The sequence below is a fragment of the Lethenteron reissneri genome, chromosome 16 (assembly GCF_015708825.2).
Source record: "Lethenteron reissneri isolate LAM-NWPU_2019-01 chromosome 16, ASM1570882v1, whole genome shotgun sequence".
Classification (NCBI taxonomy): domain Eukaryota; kingdom Metazoa; phylum Chordata; class Hyperoartia; order Petromyzontiformes; family Petromyzontidae; genus Lethenteron; species Lethenteron reissneri.
The window spans coordinates 6,710,633-6,733,663 of NC_083794.1; the positions used below are offsets into that span (position 1 = coordinate 6,710,633).

Sequence of the window (23,031 nt, forward strand, 5' to 3'; positions counted from 1 at the left end):
GATAAGACGGAACATAAACGCTGGCTTGCTTTGCTTTTTTAAAATGTATGAACACCCCACTTTTCTCAACTGAAATCTAAACAATTTTACTTTACCAGGTAAGTACACTCAGCTATTGAGCTCTTTTTCAGAAGCCACGAATGATAACGAAGTGGCTTGTGTGGAAATTTATAGCCGCCGAATACTTTATAAACACGTGTTTATAAATGTGGAGGGGAAAACCGGAGGACCCGGTGAAAAATCCACGCGACCACGGGGAGAAAATGTAAACTCCAAATATACAGGCATCAGGGTCAGAATGAAACTCACCAGGCGAGGTAGTTAACATCTCACCACCGTGGTGACCCACGGTGTTTTGGAAAGCATTACAACTTGTCTATGAATATTGCCACTTGTACCATTTTCCAACGAAGTGAATTGGGTTTTTTCCATTTGGCTATATATATTTTTCTCTCCCAAATATTTATTCTGCACACTTGTATAGTGTGTGTAGTGCATGGGGGGGGGGGGGGGCGGGGTGCAGTCTAGAATTGAAAAGAAGGCGGTGGTGGTAGGAAGGGTATGTGGACTGGACTCATGGGTTGAGGGCATGCATTTTGTCAAATAGATGGGATCACACAGGTGGTTTCACTGAAAGTTTTCAGATAGATCGACTTACTCGTGGGTGTACCAACTCGTGCTTTTAACGATAAATTAACACGCTATCTATTAATGCCTCATTAGAGATGCTACATGATGTTAAAGAACACCTGGGAAATTAGGAATTCTTACTCAACGATCAACACGGATACCCGAGGGGCACGTAGGATCCATTGTGAATGTGACCCCGTGTGGACAAAACCATTAGTCTCAATTTGTTCTCATTGATCCTTGTGATGAGTCTGCAAGTGTTGTCTGTCGTCAGGCGTTGTCAGAAATGTATTTTATTGTAATGCTACGATCGTGCGCAACTTTGCGGATTGCATTTAGCAGGTAATTCGTTAGACGGTTAATTTTGGTGTCACTCCGCACTGTTCAAACACGGTTGCAATTCACCGGAACATTTCAAATTGAGGCTTATCAGATGAAGTATAAGACAGAGGCAAGCCTGCCGGGTAGTGCGCAGCCAAAGTACACGTGAAACTTATACACGATGAGCGTCCGCTTACATAAATACATGACAGAGCCCAAGGGTCAGTGTTTACATATCCTTAAAAGTAGGCCCTGCTTACACGGGATGCTGCCGTGGTGTAATGGTTAGCACACTGGACTTGCAATCCAGAGGTCGCCGGTTCGATCTTCCGGCGCGGCTGTTGAAACAATGGGAACATTTCTTAAATCCCCCCCGCCTCCGTCCCCCCTAGAAAGTAGAAATGGGTTGACCACAGTTAGTCGGTCAGCAGGTCACGTGAGGTGGGCCAAAGCGCGGGTAATACCACCTCTTCCAGGGCGTTTGGAAGAGTAGGCCAAAATGCCCATCTCGAGGGGCTCTCTAGAACTCCCCTTTAGTGGAGGCCCTTCCGTCAGCAGTGGCGTGAGCAAGCAATTTCATTGGTGCTCCATAAGCTCTTACATCTTTAGGCCCTGCTCAAGACCACTATTAGACATGCGCTCACCACCACGGCCTCCACTCTCACAAGAGCAGGGACAATGGCTGGCTTTGCGTTGCTTTGACCTGGCCAGGTGGGTCTGTGTGTGGGTGCGAGCACTGACCGCGATGAGCTGGTAGGAGTTGTTCATCATCGCGATGAGCATGTTGAGCAGCACCACGAGCGAGATGATGTTGTATGTGCCGAACATGGTGGCGCCCACGAACTCGGTGAACTCGTGGGGCGCGCGCACGTTGGTCACGTAGAGGTTGATGAGCCCGAAGATCGACCAGAAGAGCGACTGCAGCGTCTCGAACAGCCTGGCACGTCACGGGGGAAATGAAGAGCGAGAGTGGGTACGTGATAATTTGTATATTTATCCAGGAAAGTCACACTGAGTCATCAGGAGGGTCCTGCATTGGGATTTTACTTAAAGATTTTTGTTCAGCCAATTTGTGTCGATTTATACAAGTGGGAGGTAGTCGGAGCACCCGGTGGGAACCCCACGCGCACAGATGGAAACAGATGGTGACTCACTGTCCTGGCAAGTCAGAATATGTCACCACCTCGACACTCACGGGAAGGGAGTTTCACAAACATTTGTGCGATCTGCCAACCCCTCGCTGCCTCCACAGTGCTGGGTTACAAGCCACGTGCATAGCCACCACCGCCCGGCCGAGGGTACTGTATGCATTTAGAGGTGCACTTAAATGCCCAGCATCTCAAAGCGCCTTACATATCATCTCAACCCTTTAGCAGCTTAGCCTATGGGTCCCCCCAGTGGCAGCTGTCCCTGTGCGGCACCAGGAGTTCGCAGCATCGGCCTGATAATGGGTCCTCTCTGCCAGTAGGAGGTTGCATTGCTACGTGCCATTTCCTAATTATGCAATGATGCATGGATTTATTGATTAAAATCGATCCTTAAGGCAATTGCACAATTGGAAAATTTCAGGGAAATCATATTCGTTGCACGGTTTTGTAATGAGGGTGTTAGCAACTTGTGATCTTTCTAATGATCAGCAAAGAGTTATTAAGGTTTCTCTTTGAAATGTTTCATTCGTGGGGTCCCAGCTCCCCTAATAATGAGTTGTCACTGCAAGAAGGGGGAGCAGGGAACATTCTTGAGATTCGGTGGAGACATCTCTGGGTGAAGGGCAATGTTATTATTGTTGTTGTTGTTTAAAAAAGAAAGAGTATGGGAGTTACGTGTGAGAGTAAAGTGAGGAGCGAGAGAGGCTGGGAGGAGACAATTTCGTGTGCATGGATGGGTATAGCGGTTCATCTTCAGGTGCCACGAGGGGGTGTTAGGGGAGATGGAGAACCACAACGGATGCCCAAACCGTCCAAAATCGATGATCGTCAAACCCTTAATGTGCACGAGCCAGTAAGCCTGAAATTAAATCCATGCAGTGTAATTCAAATTCAATGTCATTTATTTCACCAAGTGAAATTCATTATCTCTTTTGCATGAGGGGACCTTGGTAACCATACTCTTAGTTTTTTTCGGTAAAGTCACGTAGGTAAAAAATAAAAATAATATTCATAATAATAGAAATAAAATAATAAATCACGACGTTTCGGAGGCAACACAAGTCTCCGTCATCAGGTGGGACCGTCACAGCTAAATTTACTGCATCAGTAACCGCAGCTGCACAGTGGCAGTTATTTTATAGCCTTTTTAGATTCGGGCTGCTGTACCGACACGCATCGGCATACTCCTGCGAACGACGTCACAGCCTCGGAATGGTTTGTGATTTGGTAACATGCGTGCACGCCCGCACGCCCGCACGCCCGTCCAGACGCTCATGCCCACGTTGAGAAGGCGTTGTTTTGCTTCTCGCAGCGGATGCCCTTGCAGGTGTCATTCCCCTGCCCGGCGGACGTCTCGTAGTAGAAGTACAGCTGGTTGAGGCCGTTGGCGAAGGCGAGCAGCACGAGGCAGTAGATGAAGAGGAACTTGAGGATGTCTAGCAGCATGCGGCCCAGCGAGATCTGCAGGGGCCCCAGGTGCGAGTTGGCCGTGAAGAGCGAGATGAGACGCAACGAGCTGAAGATGTTGGCGATGGCGAAGAGGGCCTCGGCCACGAGCGTCGGGTGCCACATCTCCCACTGCTCGCGCGCCTTCGAGCCGCTGTACTGTGAGGGTAGGGGTGGCGGTGACGGCGGTGGTGGCAAAAAGGAGAGAGGGTGGAGATGGAGGAAGGATTGGCAGGGTGAGATATTTGTCAGCGCCGTACCTCCGCACTGGTGGTCCGTGTGACCTCCAGTTTTGGATTCTGTGAAGGAAGAAAAACTCGTGGGTTTGTGCAACACTTTCCAACGCGCGTTTTGCCCGCAGAGGGCTTTAATTAGCGGCAACGACGGCATCGTTGACATTAGGTGCACGACTAACGGCAGGTCTGTCGGTGGCGATGAGATAACGGGGCTTGGATGACGGCTCTGACGAGCAATTGACGGACGGGGCTAACGCGTAAATGCTTTCAAGCTGAGTTGCAAAGCGTCAAGAATGCTTTGCAAATGTTTTTTACCTGGAATGAAAACGCACGTGAACACATTACGGTACAGCATTGATCGTGGTGCATAAGACAATAAAAAATACTCGCCATGTTTATCGCGACCGCTGCCTTATAACCGAAATACGTACAGTATGTTTGATAGGCTTACACATATAGAATATCTTGAAACGTTATCTGATGTTGCAGGCAATGGTCTACTAGATATTATACAGCTGTAGAAATAATAATGAACAATTTAACACGTAGGGTTTCGCTACCAATATTATTCATAATAAAGGTTTTTGGGTTAAATCGCGTTATTTATAAATGTGTCGTAACCCTCCACCACCCGACACGGCCAAACAGTAACACACAGGTGGGCTAAAGTAGTGAACTATTTGTCTTTTGTCAACGTGACACTTTTTTTACTGTTTGGCCGTGTCGGGTGGTGGAGGGTTACGACACATTTATAAATGACGGGATCTAACCCAAAAAACTTTATTATGAATAATGAACAATTTCGATTTAAAGCTTTCGTGACTGCAGGGATTCATCTTCTTGGTTCTTGCGGTAAAGTCACGTAGAAGGGAAGTAATAAAATAATAAAAATAAAACATAATAAAATAAATATTTTAAATTAAAACATAATAAAACACAATAAAACAATTATTTTAAAATAAAACATAATAAAATAATTCTTTTATAATGTTTTATTTTGATTATTTTATTACTTCCCTTCTATGTGACTTTACTGAAAGAACCAAGAAGAATAATGAACAATTTACAACCCTTTGCCAATCCATTGCAACATTAAGGCACCCCCGCAGTATATCGGCCATTGGGGGGGTCGGTTGTTTGGCCGTGCATCACCGTGCTGCCGAGTGCGGATTGGCGAAGGCGCCTTCGATTCCGATGTCTCGTCGCTGATTTTTTGCCATGGGTGAGACTCAAACTCAGGTCACCTGGGTTCGCAGTGTAGTGGCATTACCTCCACTGCACCAGCGCTCCCCTCGCCCCCCCCCTCCCCATTCTGTAAGAAGGTAGTGTTTTAATGGTGAATGGTATGAGCTTAAAAGGACTCCCTTGATTAAACTGTCACACGACAATGCAGCAAATTGTTTACAGGAAACACCATTAACAAGGCTATGAGATCCGTCATATGTGCACCCCGTGGTGACAGGTTTTTTTTATCCTGAAAAATACAGTCCTTTTCAGCTTGGCAGTTCCATTGATGGGGTTTAAATTAATTAAACATGTGACTTCCTATCTCGGAAGGCAAGCACGCTAAAGAATAAGCCTTGAAAAACAGCACTGTCATGTAGAAGACTACACACAACCCTTTCATAGCTTTTGAATGAATGAATAATATATTTTGAAGATATGATAGACACACGGACAATTCATCCTGCGATTTCAAATGCTGCCTTTTCTCCTCGATGGAGTATGCCCATTGTTGTAGATAGGGTTGCCTTTAGGCCCATTTATATCCGGCGCAGAGAGACACGCACCAATTCCTGCACAAACCGCGCCCCAAAGTGCGGCCAACCGGACGACGCAAATTAAATCGCCGTGCGGCCAGACTTCAATGACCATTATTGGCCACTCTTTCGAACGGGGAAGCATTTTTTGTAAGAAACTGGTAATTGAGTAGATCACTCTGCGCAAACCACTCGGAAGTCTGGTGCCACGTCTGTGGCTTTTTCCATGAAATCTTGCGAAAACTAACGGAAACAGCAATTCGTCGTGAGATTGAGCCAGTGGGTGGCTTTCGTTGGTGCCCCGTTGTTAAAGGTAACAACATCCTCACGTTACACCTTGCGAAGTTGATTGTTGGAGTCAAATATAATTGCCCATGTTTTTTTTTCTCTCCTCAGTTTAACCTCAGAAAGAATTTGTCGCTTCCAATATTTCATATCTGGGAGACAAGCTGACAGCACTGCCGAGTCAGAGACCCAATCGGACTTCACTGAAATATTCTGTTGTGTCATCGGTGTAGAAATGAAAGTTCACCCCAAATTGTCGAATTATTTTGATTTGGCAAATTGTGCCATGGCTATGACCAGGGAGACAGACGACGCGCTATTGAAAAGTAGCAATCGCCACACCCCCAATTTGCTTTGCAATGTGACTGCTCATGTGCAAGTGCCAGATCAGCGCGTGCATTTCTTGCTAAAAGTGGAATGCAAGATCGGGCGTGCATGTTGGGAAGCAGACGTGAAGATTCTGGTCTTTTAAACAACTCAAAATGTTGCGTTATAATTTTTCCTAATTATATGCCATTTGTGCTGTTGGTGTCATTTCATGAGACATATTTCAGTTTTGAACCTCTTGCAAATAGGCAGTGCACCACCCAGCTTCTGGAACATGACAGAATTCTGAGCTTAAAAAAAATACCTTGCAATCGCTGAGGATTCACAGATAAGCTGGTGAGCCATTGACTTCCATTGCCCAAGCTCTGGAGTTCTCGATATACGGTATAAGGCTTTCCTGGGTCAAACAAACTAAGCAAGCGAATCAACTCCGCTGTATGCGAGAATCCAGTTTAATCCACGGGTGGTTGTCTACATTCAAACTCAAGATGTCGGTGATGCCAGCTCAGTCGTCTGATGCAGGGGTGCGACTATCGGAGGCAGGCCGGAGTGGGGGGGGGGGTATGTGGCAGCGTTATGCGACACAAAGGGGCATAGGGGGCTCAGTCGGCCACAAGAAGGGGGGGGGCCCAGAATCAACAGATTAGACAAGTAAAAAAATGTAATGAAAGGGAATAAAACAAAAAAATTCCAACAATTAACCATAAATGGCAAAAAACATTGTGACAGATGAAATAAATTATGTTTCCGAAAAATGCATTGCGAAAATATAGCAGCGCTACTGCTGGTGTTTGTTACTGAACACCACGCTTTTTTCCCAACTGACATGCGCATGAAAGCAAGACGCTTGATAACGCAATTGCGAGCATTGTACCTGTAAACGTTTTATTAATACTGTCACTGTGAGACTGTCTTCCTCTAAACCTAATGCACGGTGCAAATAAAACAATATATGGTTATAGCCTACACATTATTGGAAATGGGTTAAAAACATTCCGTAGCTATTTAAGTAAAAGGGAGTCGGGAGAAAGGAGTGGGTGCCCACAGTCGTATCATCCATACCCCCGTTAAAATAGACCGTTACGCCCCTGGCCCTGATGCAGTGTTAACCCGCTGAGTTATACGGCCAGCTCTGGGAATCTGTTCATTTTCTTGGTTCTTTCGGTAAAGTCACGTAGAAGGGAAATAAAAAAATAAAAAACATAATAAAATACAATTCTCACGACGTTTCGGCCACAACGCAAGCAGACGTCCTCAGGTGAAGAACAGGTCTGTCGGAAAGACAGCGTCTGAATGACGCTGTCTGTCCGACAGACCTGTTATTTTATTATTTCCCTTCTACGTGACTTTACCGAAAGAACCAAGAAGATGAATCCCTGCAGTCACGAAAGCTTTCAATCGAAATTTAATCTCTTCATCGTGATTGCATTTGATGTTTGGTGCTGGGAAACTCAAGACTTCAGACTAATCTCTGAGACGTTAGCGTCAGAGCGATGTCTAGCGGAAGGTCAACAAAGCCCCTTCTGCATCGTCAAGCGTGGCCAGTGATGCGGACTCACGATTTGGCACAGGAACATTTAAGCCTGGCAGAGCGCATCGACTTTTGGCAAAGTTACATAAGCGTCGAGGCTCCGTGTACGCGCTGGGTTCCTCTTCGAGACTCAGTGTTCGAGTCTGTGGTCGGGCAGGGGACTAATTAACGTTACATTTGCCCCGTGCAAATCTTCTCACGAGCGAGTCGTGTCAATTCATGGACGATTGTCCGGGTGAAAATAATAAAATGGCCACCTCTCGTTATTTTCCTTGGTCACTCTTCGCTGCCGGGGCCACTTTTTTGGTGACGAATGGCATATTATCGTCATCGGCCATCTTCTGAACAGTTTCAATTATGCGTTTAACCTGTGTCTGCTCTCTAATCCGCGTGTTCTTCTTTCCATCTCTCAATGTAATTTCACGCATGCATAGATGGAGGCTCCGCCAGACTCAAATGGCCTCCACGAACGTGTGAAACTGTAGACTACGTTTTTTTAAAGAACGAGGTGGGCAATCAAGGAGAGAGAAAAAAGTCAAATGGTGTTCATATGTAAGACAAATTCAAGGTATAATTAAACGCAATGCTACACCCAGGGCAGGAAATGGGCCAAAGGCGCTTGTTGATGGTTCATTTAATTCGTATCGAGCGGTCCCGTCATTGACAAAACCTTCCTGATTAACTGGAACCAACATCGATACGTCAAATTACCTTGCCCAATGTCAGCACAGCGAGGTGCATTACGGACCCCCGAGGGCAGCCGCCGCTGGCGGTCAGCCTCGATGCACGGAATCAGAGCGTTTGCTGCCTAAACCGCCGTGACGCACATTCAGTCGCTGTGCACATTTAATTCGGCGCCGCGGGGTTTTTCGCCGACCGTGCTTCTGACAGAGGCGGCGGCCGCTGCTGTTGACGTGGCCACGCCAAGACAAAATCTCGCTCCGCCCGCGTGCGCCAGACTGCCAGCCAGCCGGCCAGGCCGAGATAGCGTGAAATCCAGCCCCGGGGCAACGAAATAGAGACACCAGCGTATCCATTAACAGGGGTTCGAGCGCCCGGTACTTGATTAGTGAGTAAACAAGTAGGGGGGTGGAGTAAATGGTCTGGCCGAGTGGTGCTGTGGCACAGGGACTCGACTCGCAGTCTGGAAGGTTGTGAATTCATTTCCCAGCTTGGAGTTGATTCGGAATACAGTGCTTCGGGGGGAGGGTGTGAATACAATTTGTACCGCTTTGTGGAAAGGCAACGTAGATTGAGTTATGGATGGACTGGCTCCCACCATAGCAATGTGGAATTTGTGTCACTGGCTCAAGGCCACTAGTGGAGATGAGTACTATGCAACACACATTTAGCTTTTTTTTAGGACATTCTCACGTGTGGGCCAGTTATACTTTTTTTTTAAATAAATGACTATAGCAGGAAAATTTGATGTTAATTTGCTTATATTTTTACTTATTCATCCAGGAACGCCACACTTTAAGGTGTATGACTCTTTTTCAGGAAGGTCCTGCATTGGGTTTTAAAAATATTATCAGCCGAGTAATGAGTATTTTTAGGTTTTTTTTCGGTAAAGTCACGTAGGTAAAAAATTAAAATTAATAAAAGTAAAATAAAAATAAAATAAAATAATATAATATAAAATTACTTTTATTAATTTTCATTTTTTACCTACGTGACTTTACCGAAAAAACCTAAGAATATGAATCCTTGCAGTCACGAAAGCTTCAAATCGAGTAATGAGTGTTTATTATAGACAAATGGGAGGAAAGGAGTGCATCTGGAGAAAAATCACACATGCGAGAGGGCAACACTCTATCCCCATAAGATGGAAACAGATGGCAATTAGTCAACTTGCTGCACTGCCTTCTACTGGCGAGCCAGGGTGTGGCTCCTCCATGAGGGGCATTTAACAACATCTGCACGGTGATTCACCAACCCTCCACAGTTCTGGATTGCAGGCCACGTGCATATCCACCACCGCCCGGCTGGAGAACAATCCATGTATACAATAGCCGATGGTCAACTTGTAGGCATTCACTATTCACTGTGTGAGAACACTATGAGTTGCCCTGTCTCCCTTCCTCAATACATGCAAAACCATCACAATCGTCATCCTCTCCACTCTATTATTGTCGAGCAAAACCAGAAACATCGCAACCCTCTAGTGTGACCTTGTTTAACGGGGGGGGATGGGGGGGGGGCATATGCAAAATCAGAGGGGGGTATAACACCAGTCGATGTCAAACAAACAATTCACAAATGTTGACAATATACACATTGGGGGGGGGGGGGGGGGGGTCGGCGGGGGTGCGATGGGGGGAGTGTTCTCACTCAAGCCCTCCCTCTGGGTCACCGGGCATCATCAGCAGCAGTGGCGGCGGTGGGGGCACGTGACTTACTTTCAGGTACGCCACGAGCTTGAGTGAGATGGTGGCGAGATAGAGGGAGTTCATGACAAAGTCCATCAAGTTCCACCAGTCGTGCACGTACTCCGAGAAGCCGCCATCCCACATCTGCTTGATCTCAGCCCAGATCAATCCTGCGCGTCGCACACGGGAAGGAACGCCGTCCGTTAGACCGTCCACCGCGGAAATGGAGCGACGAATCGAGCTTGCGCGCGGAAAACCTGACGGATTGTTGGATCGCAGGAAATGTGAGAGAGATGTGGCGATGGCTCGCGTGGAGGCTTTCGTCCGGCAGTAGAAAACTCGTGGCTGATGATGATCACGCAGGGGTGATGAACGCATGTGGCAGGTTGCGCATCGTGTGGTTAATGTTGTGGATGCTGTAGTTGCTTGACAGTACCCAGGCCAAGGTTGCTGTCAAGGTCGTGAGGCTAGAGCCCACATCAGGCAACTTTTAATGCTGTGTTTCCATGACACCGGCAAGTGTGCTGGCTTTGTGTACCAGGCTATTGCCAGGATCTGCTCACGTGTATGTTGAACTTATTTCGCACGGTTGGCTACGTACGGTGCAGGGAAAGGACAACAAACTAAACACAAAAAGGAGTTCTAAAAAAATAAATGTTCAATCTAGATCAGTGGTTCTTAACCTTGTTAGAGGTACTGAACCCCACCAGTTTCATGTGCGCATTCACCGAACCCTTCGTAATTGGAAAAATGAAATATGATTTTTTCAAATTCAAAACGTAGGTATATGTTTTACTGGTGCACAGAATGAACCGTGCATCAACATCACTGTGTTCAAAGAACAAAACCAGCAAAACATGATTTTCACACAAAAACAAAAACATAATAATGAATACTTACTGCAAATCACTGTGACTTCTACTGTTGCCTTTCAGAGACCAATTCAGAAATGCGCGGCTTCACCTTGGCAAGTGCCACTCTCATGTCATCTAGATTCTAGATGTAAAAGTGCATAGCTCCAATGGCTTCATAATAGGAAGAGTGTTCCAGACGGCCACAGCAGTGCATCTGAGAGGGCGGGATGCAGTGACCGCCTTTGTTCGATGGCTAACCGAGAGTCACTGCTGCTAGGATGACTGGAGATGGTTTATGCTACGTTCCCATGACAATCCTTACACCGGTTTGACCTGACGTCAAGCGAGTTTGGTTACACGGGGCTTTCCACTACGGAGCTGCAGTACTCTGACCTGGGATGCCTTCGGAACCAATGTGGTAATCGTGGCTGATGAATTGTGGGCATACAGATTTGGGCTGTACTGTTGATTCCAGAAACTAAATGGGCCATTCCTGGACCACTCAGCGCGGATGGCAGTGGTTGTGGAAACTTAGCACAAGTATCCTGGGCTGAAGGCTTAGTACAAGGAGGCAAATAGGTGACTCAGCTGGCAAGTGCTATCCTGTGTCAGAGAAATTAATCAATTCTGCTGAGAGGCTGGGTTTGAAACCTGAGCAGACCAGTTTGACTTGACACACACTGAATTTAATTTACGAGAAAAAGTCTGTGCATTATTGAGTGTTAAATGTTGCAATATTGATCAAATAATGACAAAATTAGATGAGTTATTATTTACCAATACGTGGTTGGATGATTGCAATTGTGATGTGTTTAGATGCTGGTTACTAAAGGTGTTTCCAGGTAAAGTGGATGATGATGATGTTGGTGGTGATGATGATAATGGCGTTGGTGGTCTTGGTGTCGACAGTTGGTAGTGACAATGACGATTCTGATGAATGACCGAAGCAATTCGGAGAAGCTTTACGATGCCTCATCCCTGGGTTATTCCCTGCCACCGGTAGGGGTTTAGCTTTACCCGGCAGCTGATGCCAGTAACAAAATTAGAAGAATAATTGAAAAATATAAATGACAAAAGCATTAAGGCCAAGAAAATGTGCTCGTGATGAACATGAATTTTAATGCAGGATACACGAATCAGATTCCAATTATACCCTTCAGCAATTAAAGTGAGAGCAGATGTTTAAATACAACAATTAATTAGCTTCAACTTCAAGGGGTTCTCACACACACACGCACGTCTACGCATGTGCTGTGTTCAGTTATACGACATTATCCACTCCACGCATCTCCGCTGAGTTTCGCAGTTGGGCTGCACGGCGTTTCTGATGCGTTTTCGGGTTGTTACTGCTGCGTGTCGTTCCGCACGATGTCCGACGTTTTTCTCCACGTGCTGGGAGCTTCTACAGGAATGTCATTCCTTAATGAGCCCAGAACGTCATGCGGGGTGCAACCCGAAAACGTGCCAACCTGTCGACCCGTTGACTCTTTTTTTGAAGGCTGAGCCGACCTACTGGCGGCTAAGTTTGTGTTCCAATAACAATACAATTGCCACAGGCGCTGTATGTGTGTGTGTTGAACTTATTTCGCAGCGTACGGAGGTGCGGGGGAAGGACAACAAATCTAGATTTGAAGTTTCCTTGACTGCAGGGATCCATACTCTTTGGTTCTTTCGGTAAAGTCACGTAAGGTATAAAATAAAATAAATCACGACGTTTCGGGCGCAACACAAGCGTCCGTCATCAGGTGACTGAGCGGACCTAGCGGTGATTCAAGAGACGGGTGAGATATCACTCGGAATTGAACTCGGATGACCGGGTTTGCACTGATTGCGGGCACCTTTGAGGTCCGGGATGTCACACAAGGCGGTGGTTGTGGTTTAGCAGCACGCCCGGACGTCTTTGTCTGCCCAATGCTGATGTTTTATGTACCGTACCAGGTACTCGTTCCAGTACAGGACCGCTTGTGTTGCGATCGAAACGCCGTGGGCTTTTTGATTTTAATTTAGATTTTTTGTTTTATATCTACGTGACTTTACCGAAAGAACCAAGCATATAGGCATTCACAACTTACTATTATTTTACAGCCCTTCTGTAAATCCGCTGCTGGAAGAAGGCCTCCCCCATACACAACGAGTTGGGGCACCGGCGTTGTTTGTGACCATACTTCACCGCCCCCCCCCAGGCTCAGGTTTCGACTCTCGCCCGCCCACAGAGGTCGCAAACGGGTTTTGATTCCTTACCCGTACCCGGCCGCACCAGGGTCGCAAATGGGTACCGGTACCCGGCCGGGTACGGGTACCCATTCCCTACCCGTACCCTACCCAAAATGAGTGACAAACGGTTACTCACCATCTTCTTGGTTCTGTCGATAAAGTCACGTAGAAGGGAAGTAATAAAATAATAAAAAATAAAACATAATAAAACAATTCTCGCCTCGACAGACCTGGTTTTCACCTGAAGACGGCTGCTTGCGTTGTGGCCGGAACGTCGTGAGAATTGTTTTATTATGTTTTATTTATTATTATTTTATTACTTCCCTTCTACGTGACTTTACCGAAAGAACCAAGAAGATGAATCCCTGCAGTCACGAAAGCTTTAAATCGAAGGTTACTCACCAGTGACTCACGGCCTACCCGTACCCGTACCCGGCCGCACCAGGGTCGCAAACGGCTACCTGTACCCGGCCAGAGGAGTTTGTGAGAGCACAAAAATGCGCGTTGCTCCACCGCGCCGCCCAATCTACTCCACGAATATGTCTACGCCACGCACGATGAGGATTGGGGGGGGGGCAAGCAAAGCTTGAGAAGAAGGCACGCACCTAATATCCAGGGCAGGATCATCCACTCGACGAGTGTCGGGGACGGCCCCTGCATGTTGGGGTCGGTGCGCGCGATCTGCTGCGACGCGAGCAGCAGCAGGAAGAGGAAGGTGAGGTACGACGCCGTGTGGCAGATGAACTTGATGAAGGGCTTCCTCAGGAAGAAAGCCATGCGGCTGCGCGGCGCGAGCAGGTAGCACACGGAGAAGAGTGGGAAGAGCAGCCCCAGCGTGGCGCACGTCACGAGCTTCACGGCCCAGTGGCGGCGTCGCCAGCCGGGGAAGCCGTCGTACCACAGCGACGCCAGCAGCTGCTGGCAGTTGGGCTGCGCGACAAACTGCGGACGAAGGGCAAAGGACGAAAAACGACAAAGGTCCCCCGTGAACTCCGGAGTTGCGTTCAGTTTGTCTTCTTGGGTTTTTCGGTAAAGTCACGTAGAAGGGAAGTAATAAAATAATAAATATAAAACATAATTTTTTAAATTTTATTATGTTTTATTTTTATTCTTTTATTACTTCCCTTCTACGTGACTTTACCGAAAAAACCAAGAAGATGAATCCATGCAGTCACGAAAGCTTTAAATCGAAATTTACGCGTTCAGTTTGTTTGGCGAGATTACTGACGGAGAAAAACATTCGCCGATGAGGTTGCTGGATGATGTACTCCCATGCCACGCTCCCCCGCTGAGCTACCACCTTGAGTTTGCGTGGTCGGTGGTGGTGTTTTTGGCAAGAGCCCTCCATAAACACCGTGGAGTCCATTCATAGCAGCCCGAGCAAACATTGTAATTTTGTTACGCCATTACATTTCATCAAGGTGGACTGAAGGTCATACGATAAAATACGTGGATTAGTTTTGCCATGAACAAATATAATAACGTTCAGGCCCATCAGCCTTTAGACCGACAGGTTTTTCCTTGATAGAGAGGACACCAGGACTTGTGACGCATGCAGTGAAGGCTTAGCAATGTCGCCATCCCAGAAGAGCTATTAATACGTGGTGGCAACAGTAGCAATGCTGCCTCGAGATTTCTGGGAACAATCCTCGGGATTAACTATATCTCACAAAGTATCGATCAATGGAGGCAAAGCCAGACGATACTTGGGCAGTGGGTTATACCAAGAGTCATAAATCAAAGCAGCTCTCTACCCAAATTAATTGAGGGGTCATGCTCATCTCCATTGATGGCTTTTAACCAGTGCTGGAAGTTCCAGATTTCCATGGCAAGCAACAGGCCCTCCGCAAGATAATGCCTGTCGACCTTTCAGCAGTGAATAATGCCAAAGCACCAATTTTATTTTGTATTACATATCAATATTTAACAGCATCTAGAAGATATTAAACACATGGAAGATGCACAGATGAGCTCAAAGCAGCATTGATGGACATGCCACGGAGGTGAATGGGCATTGCTCATGCTGATGACAAAACTTTATACTCACAGATGCGTGGGGTCAAATGCAAGGTCACCAGAAAGGTCTAGCACCAAACTTTAATTAACGAGCGTGATACTTTACTCCGTGAGCAATTGCCAAGGCCATGACATTTTACAGTAAACTCAAATGGGACCTAATTTTCACGGTCAAATGCATGTTCCTTAGCCACATTGGCCGGAAACTTGAAAAAATTGCGTAGTTTTTTTTTTTTACAATCAATGGGATCCACATGAGGAGCACCAACCGACCTGTCGCCAGCATAAACTCAATGCGATGTTAATTGAGAGACGCGTACATTGCAAGCATTTGCTTCTGGTTTAGATTATTTGGCTGCTATACATGTACACACAATAAGCCAGTTTCGTTGAGCTATCATTTGTGGCCAGGTCGCTTACGAAGTGGGCCTTACCTGGTAAAATAAAAATAATAATCTTTAGTTCATTAAACCCGCAGAATACGGTCGCTCTAGCCAGAATCCTGACAGCTAATCAGGGCCGAGCCTGCATCGCGTGCTTTGATAGGTGATCAGCGGCTCGTACGTAAGTAACCCAGACGTGACAGAGCGTGGTACAGTGGCGAGATGTTAACTCCCTCACCTGGTACACAGGAGGTCGTGAGTTCGAGCTAGACCCTGACGCCTATATATTTGGAGTTTGCGTGTCTCTCTTCCCATGGTCGCGTGGATTTTTCTCCCGTTCCTCCAGTTTTTCCCTTCCATATTTAGAATCAACGTGCGTTTAGATTATTTGGTTGCTATACATCTTCACACGCAAGCTAATTTGTTGAGCTATCATTTGTGGCCATGTCGCTTTTGAAAAATAGCTATATTGCCCAATGGTGCCTTACTTGGTTAATGTAGAAATAATTTAGTTCATTAAACCCGCCGAATGCGGTCGCTTTAGTTCAGGGGTTGGCAAGCAAAATAACAAGAAGAGCCATTGCTTTCAAATTCGGTCAAAAACTCAATATTTCAAGAGCCGCAACGCAATGCGAATACAAGACGGTTGCCCTTAGTAAATAATAACATCACGAAGCAATCCTTCAAGAGCCGCACGCGGCTCCGGAGCGCACAGGTTGCCGACCCCTGCTCCAGTCGGCTTTTTGAAGGCTAAGCAAGACCGAGCCTGCATCGCGCGCTTGGACTGGCACGCGATGCAAGTTCAAGTTCATTGATTAGGTATAGCCCTGTGAGCCATTCGGCTCTTGAATCGGGTGCAACCGCAACAAACAAAAAACAAAAACATGAACAAAAAACATCTTAAAGTGAATATGTGACTGAGTCAAACAGAAAATCCAAGAAAAGACCGCAAAATATTGCAGAAAAAAACACTGTACACCAACGCTGTGTGCAAAAATCTCAGTGGGATGCAATTCAAACAACCAACAACAACAACCACAAGACAACTTAGATTAAGGCCATCAGTCTAACTTTGTACTACAACAAACAAACATGGCTAAACCAATACACTTTTCGAAATCACCAAAATAAAGCCATGAAACCAATGAAACAGTGATCATAGGAACTGTGCGCGGGGGGGAGGGGGGCCCGTGGCACGCACCTCCTTCTGGTGGTACTTGATGGCGAGCTTGAGCCTCTCGAGGTTGAAGGCGTCCGGCGTCTCGGGCGCACCGTCGCTCTCCTCCTTGTAGTTGAGCACGATCTCGAGCTCGCGCGTGCTGCGCGTCTGGTCGAGCAGCTCCTTGGCGAACTGCTTGCACTGCTGCGACAGCTCCTCGTACTCGGCCTTGAACTCGTTCTCCACGCGGCTCAGCTCGCACAGCTCGCAGCTCAGCGTGAACGCCGTGAGGAAGGGGTCCTCGCTCGCCAGCGCCACCAGGCACGGGCTTGCGAGGGCGCGGTAGACCGCGAGTCGCGAGCGCGAGTGCCGTAGGCCGTCGGCCTCCGAGCCGGCGGCGCACTGCAGGCAGGCGCAGCGAACGGCGTGCGGCCGGGGCACCGAGACGCCACGTGTCAGCAGCAGCTTGATGAGCTCGTAGTTGTTGGTGTGCGCCGCCAGGATGATGGGCGTCATGTCGGGCGTGAACTCGGACGAGTGACCCTCGGCGAATTCCGGGAGCTGGTCGGCAGAGATAGACGCGCGCGTTAGGAAACAACGTGAGTTCTGGTGGTCGCGGTGCACGGACTAGGGGAGGGCCCACAGTGCGGTGACCCCTATGGCCCCCACGACTTCGTTTCACACGGCCAAAGGCCACTTTGAGGCCTAACCGTATCTAAACGGCCGAGCAAACTATACTTTACTTTTCGATTTAAAGCTTTCGTGACCGCAGGGATTCATCTTCGTGGTTCTTTCGGTAAAGTCACGTAGATGGGAAGTAATAAAATAATAAAAATAAAACATATTAAAATAATTCTCACGACGTTTCGGCCACAACGCAAGCAGCCGTCGTGGCCGAAACGTCGTGAGAATTATTTTATTATGTTTTATTTTTATTATTTTATTACTTCCCTTCTACGTGACTTTACCGAAAGAACCAAGAAGATATACTTTACTTGTTGTCGCGAGCAAACCAAGCCGCACTAATCGGGTGTTCGACGGGGGGATGTTTTTTGATCTGGCAACAACGCCGCATTCATAATAATTGGAGCGTGCCCAGTGAGTTCTGTCACAAGAGCTTGTTTAATGTCCCCTTGGCCTTTCTGTGATTATCAACCATCAGGCGCATGCGGAATAATTCGTGGTATTCATTTTCATACGAATAGAAAAGATTGGTAGTCGTGCAAATGCAGCCAAAATAGGAGTGGAGCTGAGGTACACTCCACTGTGATGAGTGCAGTACAAGGTTCCAATTGGTGCCTCGTCGTAAATTACCAGCCAAGATCGCCTTTAAAGTCATCCTCATTCATCAAAACCTTCAGGGACACGACACCGAGCATAGAGCCAAGTGAAAACGCATCCGTCACTACTTCTCAGGTGAACACAGTCATGCATTGCAAGCGGAAACTTAACGTCTCACTTAATATAGTAGTAGGGTTTTACCCTTTTAAACTGGTACAAAACTGACACCTTTATTCAAGGCATCATGTTTGTAATAACCACAACACAAGTAGTCAAAAAAGCAAACAAAAAGAAGCAACTCTGTTTGAGTTGTACGCCTTCTGGTGTCATCTGGTCCAACACCAATGGAGACTAGGCTCTAAAGAAAGCCGTCTCGGGTGTGGACCAATCAACTTCAAGGACAGTGCATATTATTATCATTATCAGAGTTGCTTCTTTTTGTTTGCTTTTTTGACTACTTGTGTTGTGGTTATTGCAAACATGATGCCTTGAATAAAGGTGTCAGTTTTGTACCAGTTTAAAAGGGTAAAAACCTACTACTATATTTTGCCACTGGTAAAAGAGATCTCATAATGTCTCACTTAATGTTTTCCGGATCACAAGTCGACCGAGAGGTGGCCCATGCCGAGTTAGGCACTGCCTTGGCAAAGATATGTACTGGATGTGGTGCCTGGGGTGATGGAATATTTTCTGGGTAACTGACCCGGACAAGAACCCGGCTGAAGTTAAGCCCCGGGTTGTAACCGTGCGCTTTTACGGAGGCCCGCCGACCCCCCTGAAGATATCTGTGCTGAGCTGTGTCCATAAGAAATGAGAGAAAGTAGCAAGGCACACACCTCGATGGCCCATGACAGAACCGCGCGCTGCCACCAACAGCTGGCGACGGCGCCTGCCCTCATCCCTCGCCATGTCACGCGAATGCACGCACCGCGTACGGAGATTACGGCGCCGCACAGGTGATCCTTTCATCGCTGGGTGCCCCCCCCACCCCACCGCACACTACCAACTATGCTTCACATCCTACGGTCACAGAATGACGCGGCCACCTATAATACAGGGTGCTTAAATTATTTTTTAAACGGAATTTGGGTTTTGCATTCCGTTATTCCATTTGTACGCTGTACCAGTTCTTGTCGATGTCTCTTCTCGCTTGAGAAGGAGATGTACAGGGCGCTTCAAAAATGTTTGAACACTTCTGAAAATTTGCAACAACGCCATGAGAAATGCGCCTTCGGGCTCTGGAAACCACCTGGAGAAGATTCCAGGCACGCATTGACAATGATGGCGAACAAGTGGGAGACTCTTTGACTAGTTGAAGCTCTTAATGTACATTTATTATCAAGTGTGTTAATCGTTCTATTTCCATTAAAAACGATAGTCTCGTGTAAGTGTTAACATTTTTTTGAAGCAGCCTGTATTTTCGTCTTTAATCAGGAACGAGTGCTCTGAGTTGTGCAGGCTTGGCTCTGAGCAGTATGGGCTGATGCATTCCAAAGACCGCTCAAGTGATTGTTGGAGCTCCTCCCATCCCCATAGGGACGTGGCATGACGAACGCGTGCGTAATGCGTTTACGTATTAAACATGAAGTGCAGTGTATTGTTTGAAATGCTGAGCATTGGTTCGTAATAATAGTCTTTACTTACAGTCCCTTGTCAATCCAATGCCAGACGATGCAACTCGCTGGCGATGCGAGTTGCGGTCAGGATTTGATATCGTCTCATAGCACTATGAGATAACCAATGAGCCACTACTTTCCCATATCGGTAAAGCCAAGAATACTAGTTAAAAAAACACGATCACATATATTAGAAACGGACCCAATAAAAAAGTGGCCAAACATTGAAGCAGGACCTCCTGTAGATAGTTTTTTTTAGGCTCAGTGAGGCTTTCGTGTACAACTGCAGTTGGGACTATATCACATTCATGGTGTCTGTTTAAAAATTCCATTAAAAAAACCTTCCACATCAATAAAATATTCAACAGCCTTATTACAATGTGTTCATTTGAGGTAATCATCACGAAACTCAAGCTACACTTTCACCCCTGTCAAATTTATGTCAGAAACACTTTTTTGTATTTGCATACGAGGAAAAGTGCCTGCGAATAAATCATCCATAATCTCGGAAGCAAAGCAGGCTTGAGCCTGGATAGTGTTCGGATGAGCGACCACCATGCATGCCAGGTTGTCATAGGCTGCTATGGGGACTGTGCTGCATGGTGAGCAGTGGAGGGCAGTGCAGCCAAATACATTGCACTTCTATGTTAACATATATATGCCCCCTCCCTCCTCCAACCCCGCGGTGACCAGCGTGGTGAAGTATGGTCAAAAAGCTCACACGACACCCACGACGTGGGGAGGCCCTCACCTGCCTCTGTGGACCGACAGAAATGGCCGCACGTGTAGATGAAATTGTCCGAGAATGCGTAAAACAAATTAAGGAAGTCTTTCTATCGAACGTTGACGCAAGGCCACGACTTTTTTGCTGGCTGGCCATCATTAGTGCCACCTGCCTGGATAAAACCCCCTCTGCAGCAATGGCACATCTCGTTCTGCTCCTGTCCAACAAGGGACAAAGGAGCGTCCCAGATCATTGGGCTGTCGACCAGACATCACGAACGATGGCAAAAGAAATCTGCGGAAGCCTTTGTGTCGTTCTCTAGCACACACGCGCGCGCGCGTATGCACACACACACACACAGGTGCACGCATCATTCGGTGGACAGCGAGCTATGAATAACTCCTCCGCTGCCAGGGTCATTGCTGTGCTCATGCATTCGCATGAATTATGAGGAGCATGGTTTTCACACAGACGAGGTCACACTACGTAACAGAATGAGCAGTGGATATCGGATGACCCTAACGGGTTCTTGAAAGAGGTCTTTTGAGTTAAGAGACAAAATCAAGGGTTAAACTTCAAGCGGTCACTCTACGTGTGTTATGTGTGTTATACTTCCAATTAAGGGGGAGTGGTGGTGCAGTGGTTTGCGCGCAGCGTACTCTGAACTCAATGACCTGAATGTAATTCTTGACCACGGCTAACATCAGTGATGAGTGACAGCTGAACAGGTCCTGGGACCTCTCGTTCACCGCCTACACTAACCTGGACCGATCAGCGCGGTAATGTAATGGGAAAAATAGAAATCCATCATTCGGAGACCTTCCAGCAAGTGGAATTATAAAGGGATGAAAAAGTATTACTTATAAATTATGATTTTAGTTATCAATGGACACTAATGTTGTGACAGTGGGATATAATGGCACAATTAAATAAACCGACTGCTGTAACAATGCAGTGACACCTTTTCAACGACCAATAAACCAAAACGTAGGAAACCAACCAAACTGTCAGCGTACCAAAATAAAATGCTATAAACCACCGCACGTCCTACCACAAATGAACCACAAATGCTGGCACACGCCTCAAGAAACCCAATAAACCCAATGCCGCTGTACAGCACTGCGATGAGGAACGCCAACACCATCGCGGACGTGGAGACTCGGCAGTGCCCCGCAGCCAACGGGTAGACTTTGGGAGAGTGGGGGGACAGCTTGACGTGATTCCCTCGGTGCATGTCTCAGGGTTCCAGCCCGTGGTCTTACATGGGAAACAATGGATGTAGCATTCGCACGGTTCAAAAGTGCTCCATGAGCGAGCAGTGCTAATTTGTTTTTTTTCGGTAAAGTCACGTAGGTAAAAAAATAGAAATAAATTAAATGACGACGTTTCAGGCGCAACACAAGCGTCCTTACATTACGCGGTGTGCCTTCACTAATTAATTAAAATTAATTAAATCATTAAATTAATATTCTTAGGTTTTTTCGGTACATATACGGAGTGGTATCTCTTGTAATCTCTCATTTACGTGATACAGCTGTCGTGGCTGTGACGGTTCCACCTGAAGACGGAAGCTTGTGTTGCCTCCGAAACGTCGTGATTTAGATTTTATTTCACTTTTATTAATTACAAATTTTTACCTACGTGACTTTACCGAAAAAAACCTAAGAATATGAATCCTTGCAATCACGAAAGCTTCAAATATAGAATCAACAAATTAAATCGTGATTTAATTTATTTTTTACCTACGTGACTTTACCGAAAAAACCAAAGAGTATGAATCCTTGCAGTCACGAAAACTTCTAATCTAGAATCAGTGCTAATTTGTGGGCGATTATGGTGGCGGGTAATCATAATAATAAAATGTCTATTTGCTTTAATTTTGCTTGGTCGCTCTTAGCTGTTGGGCCACAGTTTCTGTGATTGATAGAATGTCATCATCTTCATTGGCCATGATCATTCCATCGCTGGATGAAGGCCTCCCCAAGTTGTCTCCATCTGTTGCGATCTAGCGACGTTAATCCTCCACCCAGGACATGATTTCATTGCTCCATCGCCCCATTAGATACACCGTCATCTCTTCTAGGTACGCGTCCTGCCCAAGCCCATTTTCTTTTCTAAACAGTGTGAAAGGGGTAATTAATTAATGTTTATTCTCGAATCTACGTGTTCTTCTTTCTGCCCCTCAATGTAATTGCATGCACGCATCTACGTAGTTTTTTTTTCTCTCGAGCATCCATTTGAAAAATCTAATTAATTTTTTTGGCTGCTCATCATTTTTCTATCTACGTGACTTTATCGACAGACCCAAAGAGTACTCATCAGGCGCCAACCGATTGAGACTTGTGTAAATGAAAAAAAACTGTACAGCAGTATAAAATCGATGCAGTGCAAGAAATTAAACTCAAAGAGATATTTTGTAAATACAATTCTTTTTTTGCGATTTAAAGCTTTCGTGACTGCAGGGATTCATATTATTGGATCTTTCGGTAAAGTCACGTAGAAGGGAAATAATAAAGTAAAATAATAAAAATAAAACATAATAACATTATCATATAGAAGGGAAGTAATAAAATAATAAAAATAAAACATAATAAAATAATTCTCACGACGTTTCGGCCACAACGCAAGCAGCCTGTCCTCAGGTGAAGACCAGGTCTTTCGGGGAGACAGCGTCTGAATACATTCAGACGCTGTTTGCGTTGTGGCCGAAACGTCGTGAGAATTATTTTAT

General features: G+C 46.4%; 1 protein-coding gene and 1 non-coding gene across 2 annotated transcripts in view; one reads left to right on the forward strand and one right to left on the reverse strand.

Moving 5' to 3' along the window:
* LOC133342874 (short transient receptor potential channel 4-like) overlaps positions 1-23,031 on the reverse strand; it is a 79,911-nt gene that overhangs the window by 10,297 nt on the left and 46,583 nt on the right. Inside the window, 6 exon segments of the mRNA XM_061552232.1 lie at positions 1,212-1,289; positions 1,693-1,888; positions 3,382-3,704; positions 10,084-10,223; positions 13,727-14,063; positions 16,722-17,240. Coding sequence (XP_061408216.1) covers positions 1,212-1,289; positions 1,693-1,888; positions 3,382-3,704; positions 10,084-10,223; positions 13,727-14,063; positions 16,722-17,240 — 1,593 coding nt within the window.
* TRNAA-UGC (transfer RNA alanine (anticodon UGC)) lies at positions 1,219-1,294 on the forward strand. Its single transcript has one exon. It is a non-coding gene; the product is annotated as a tRNA-Ala (tRNA).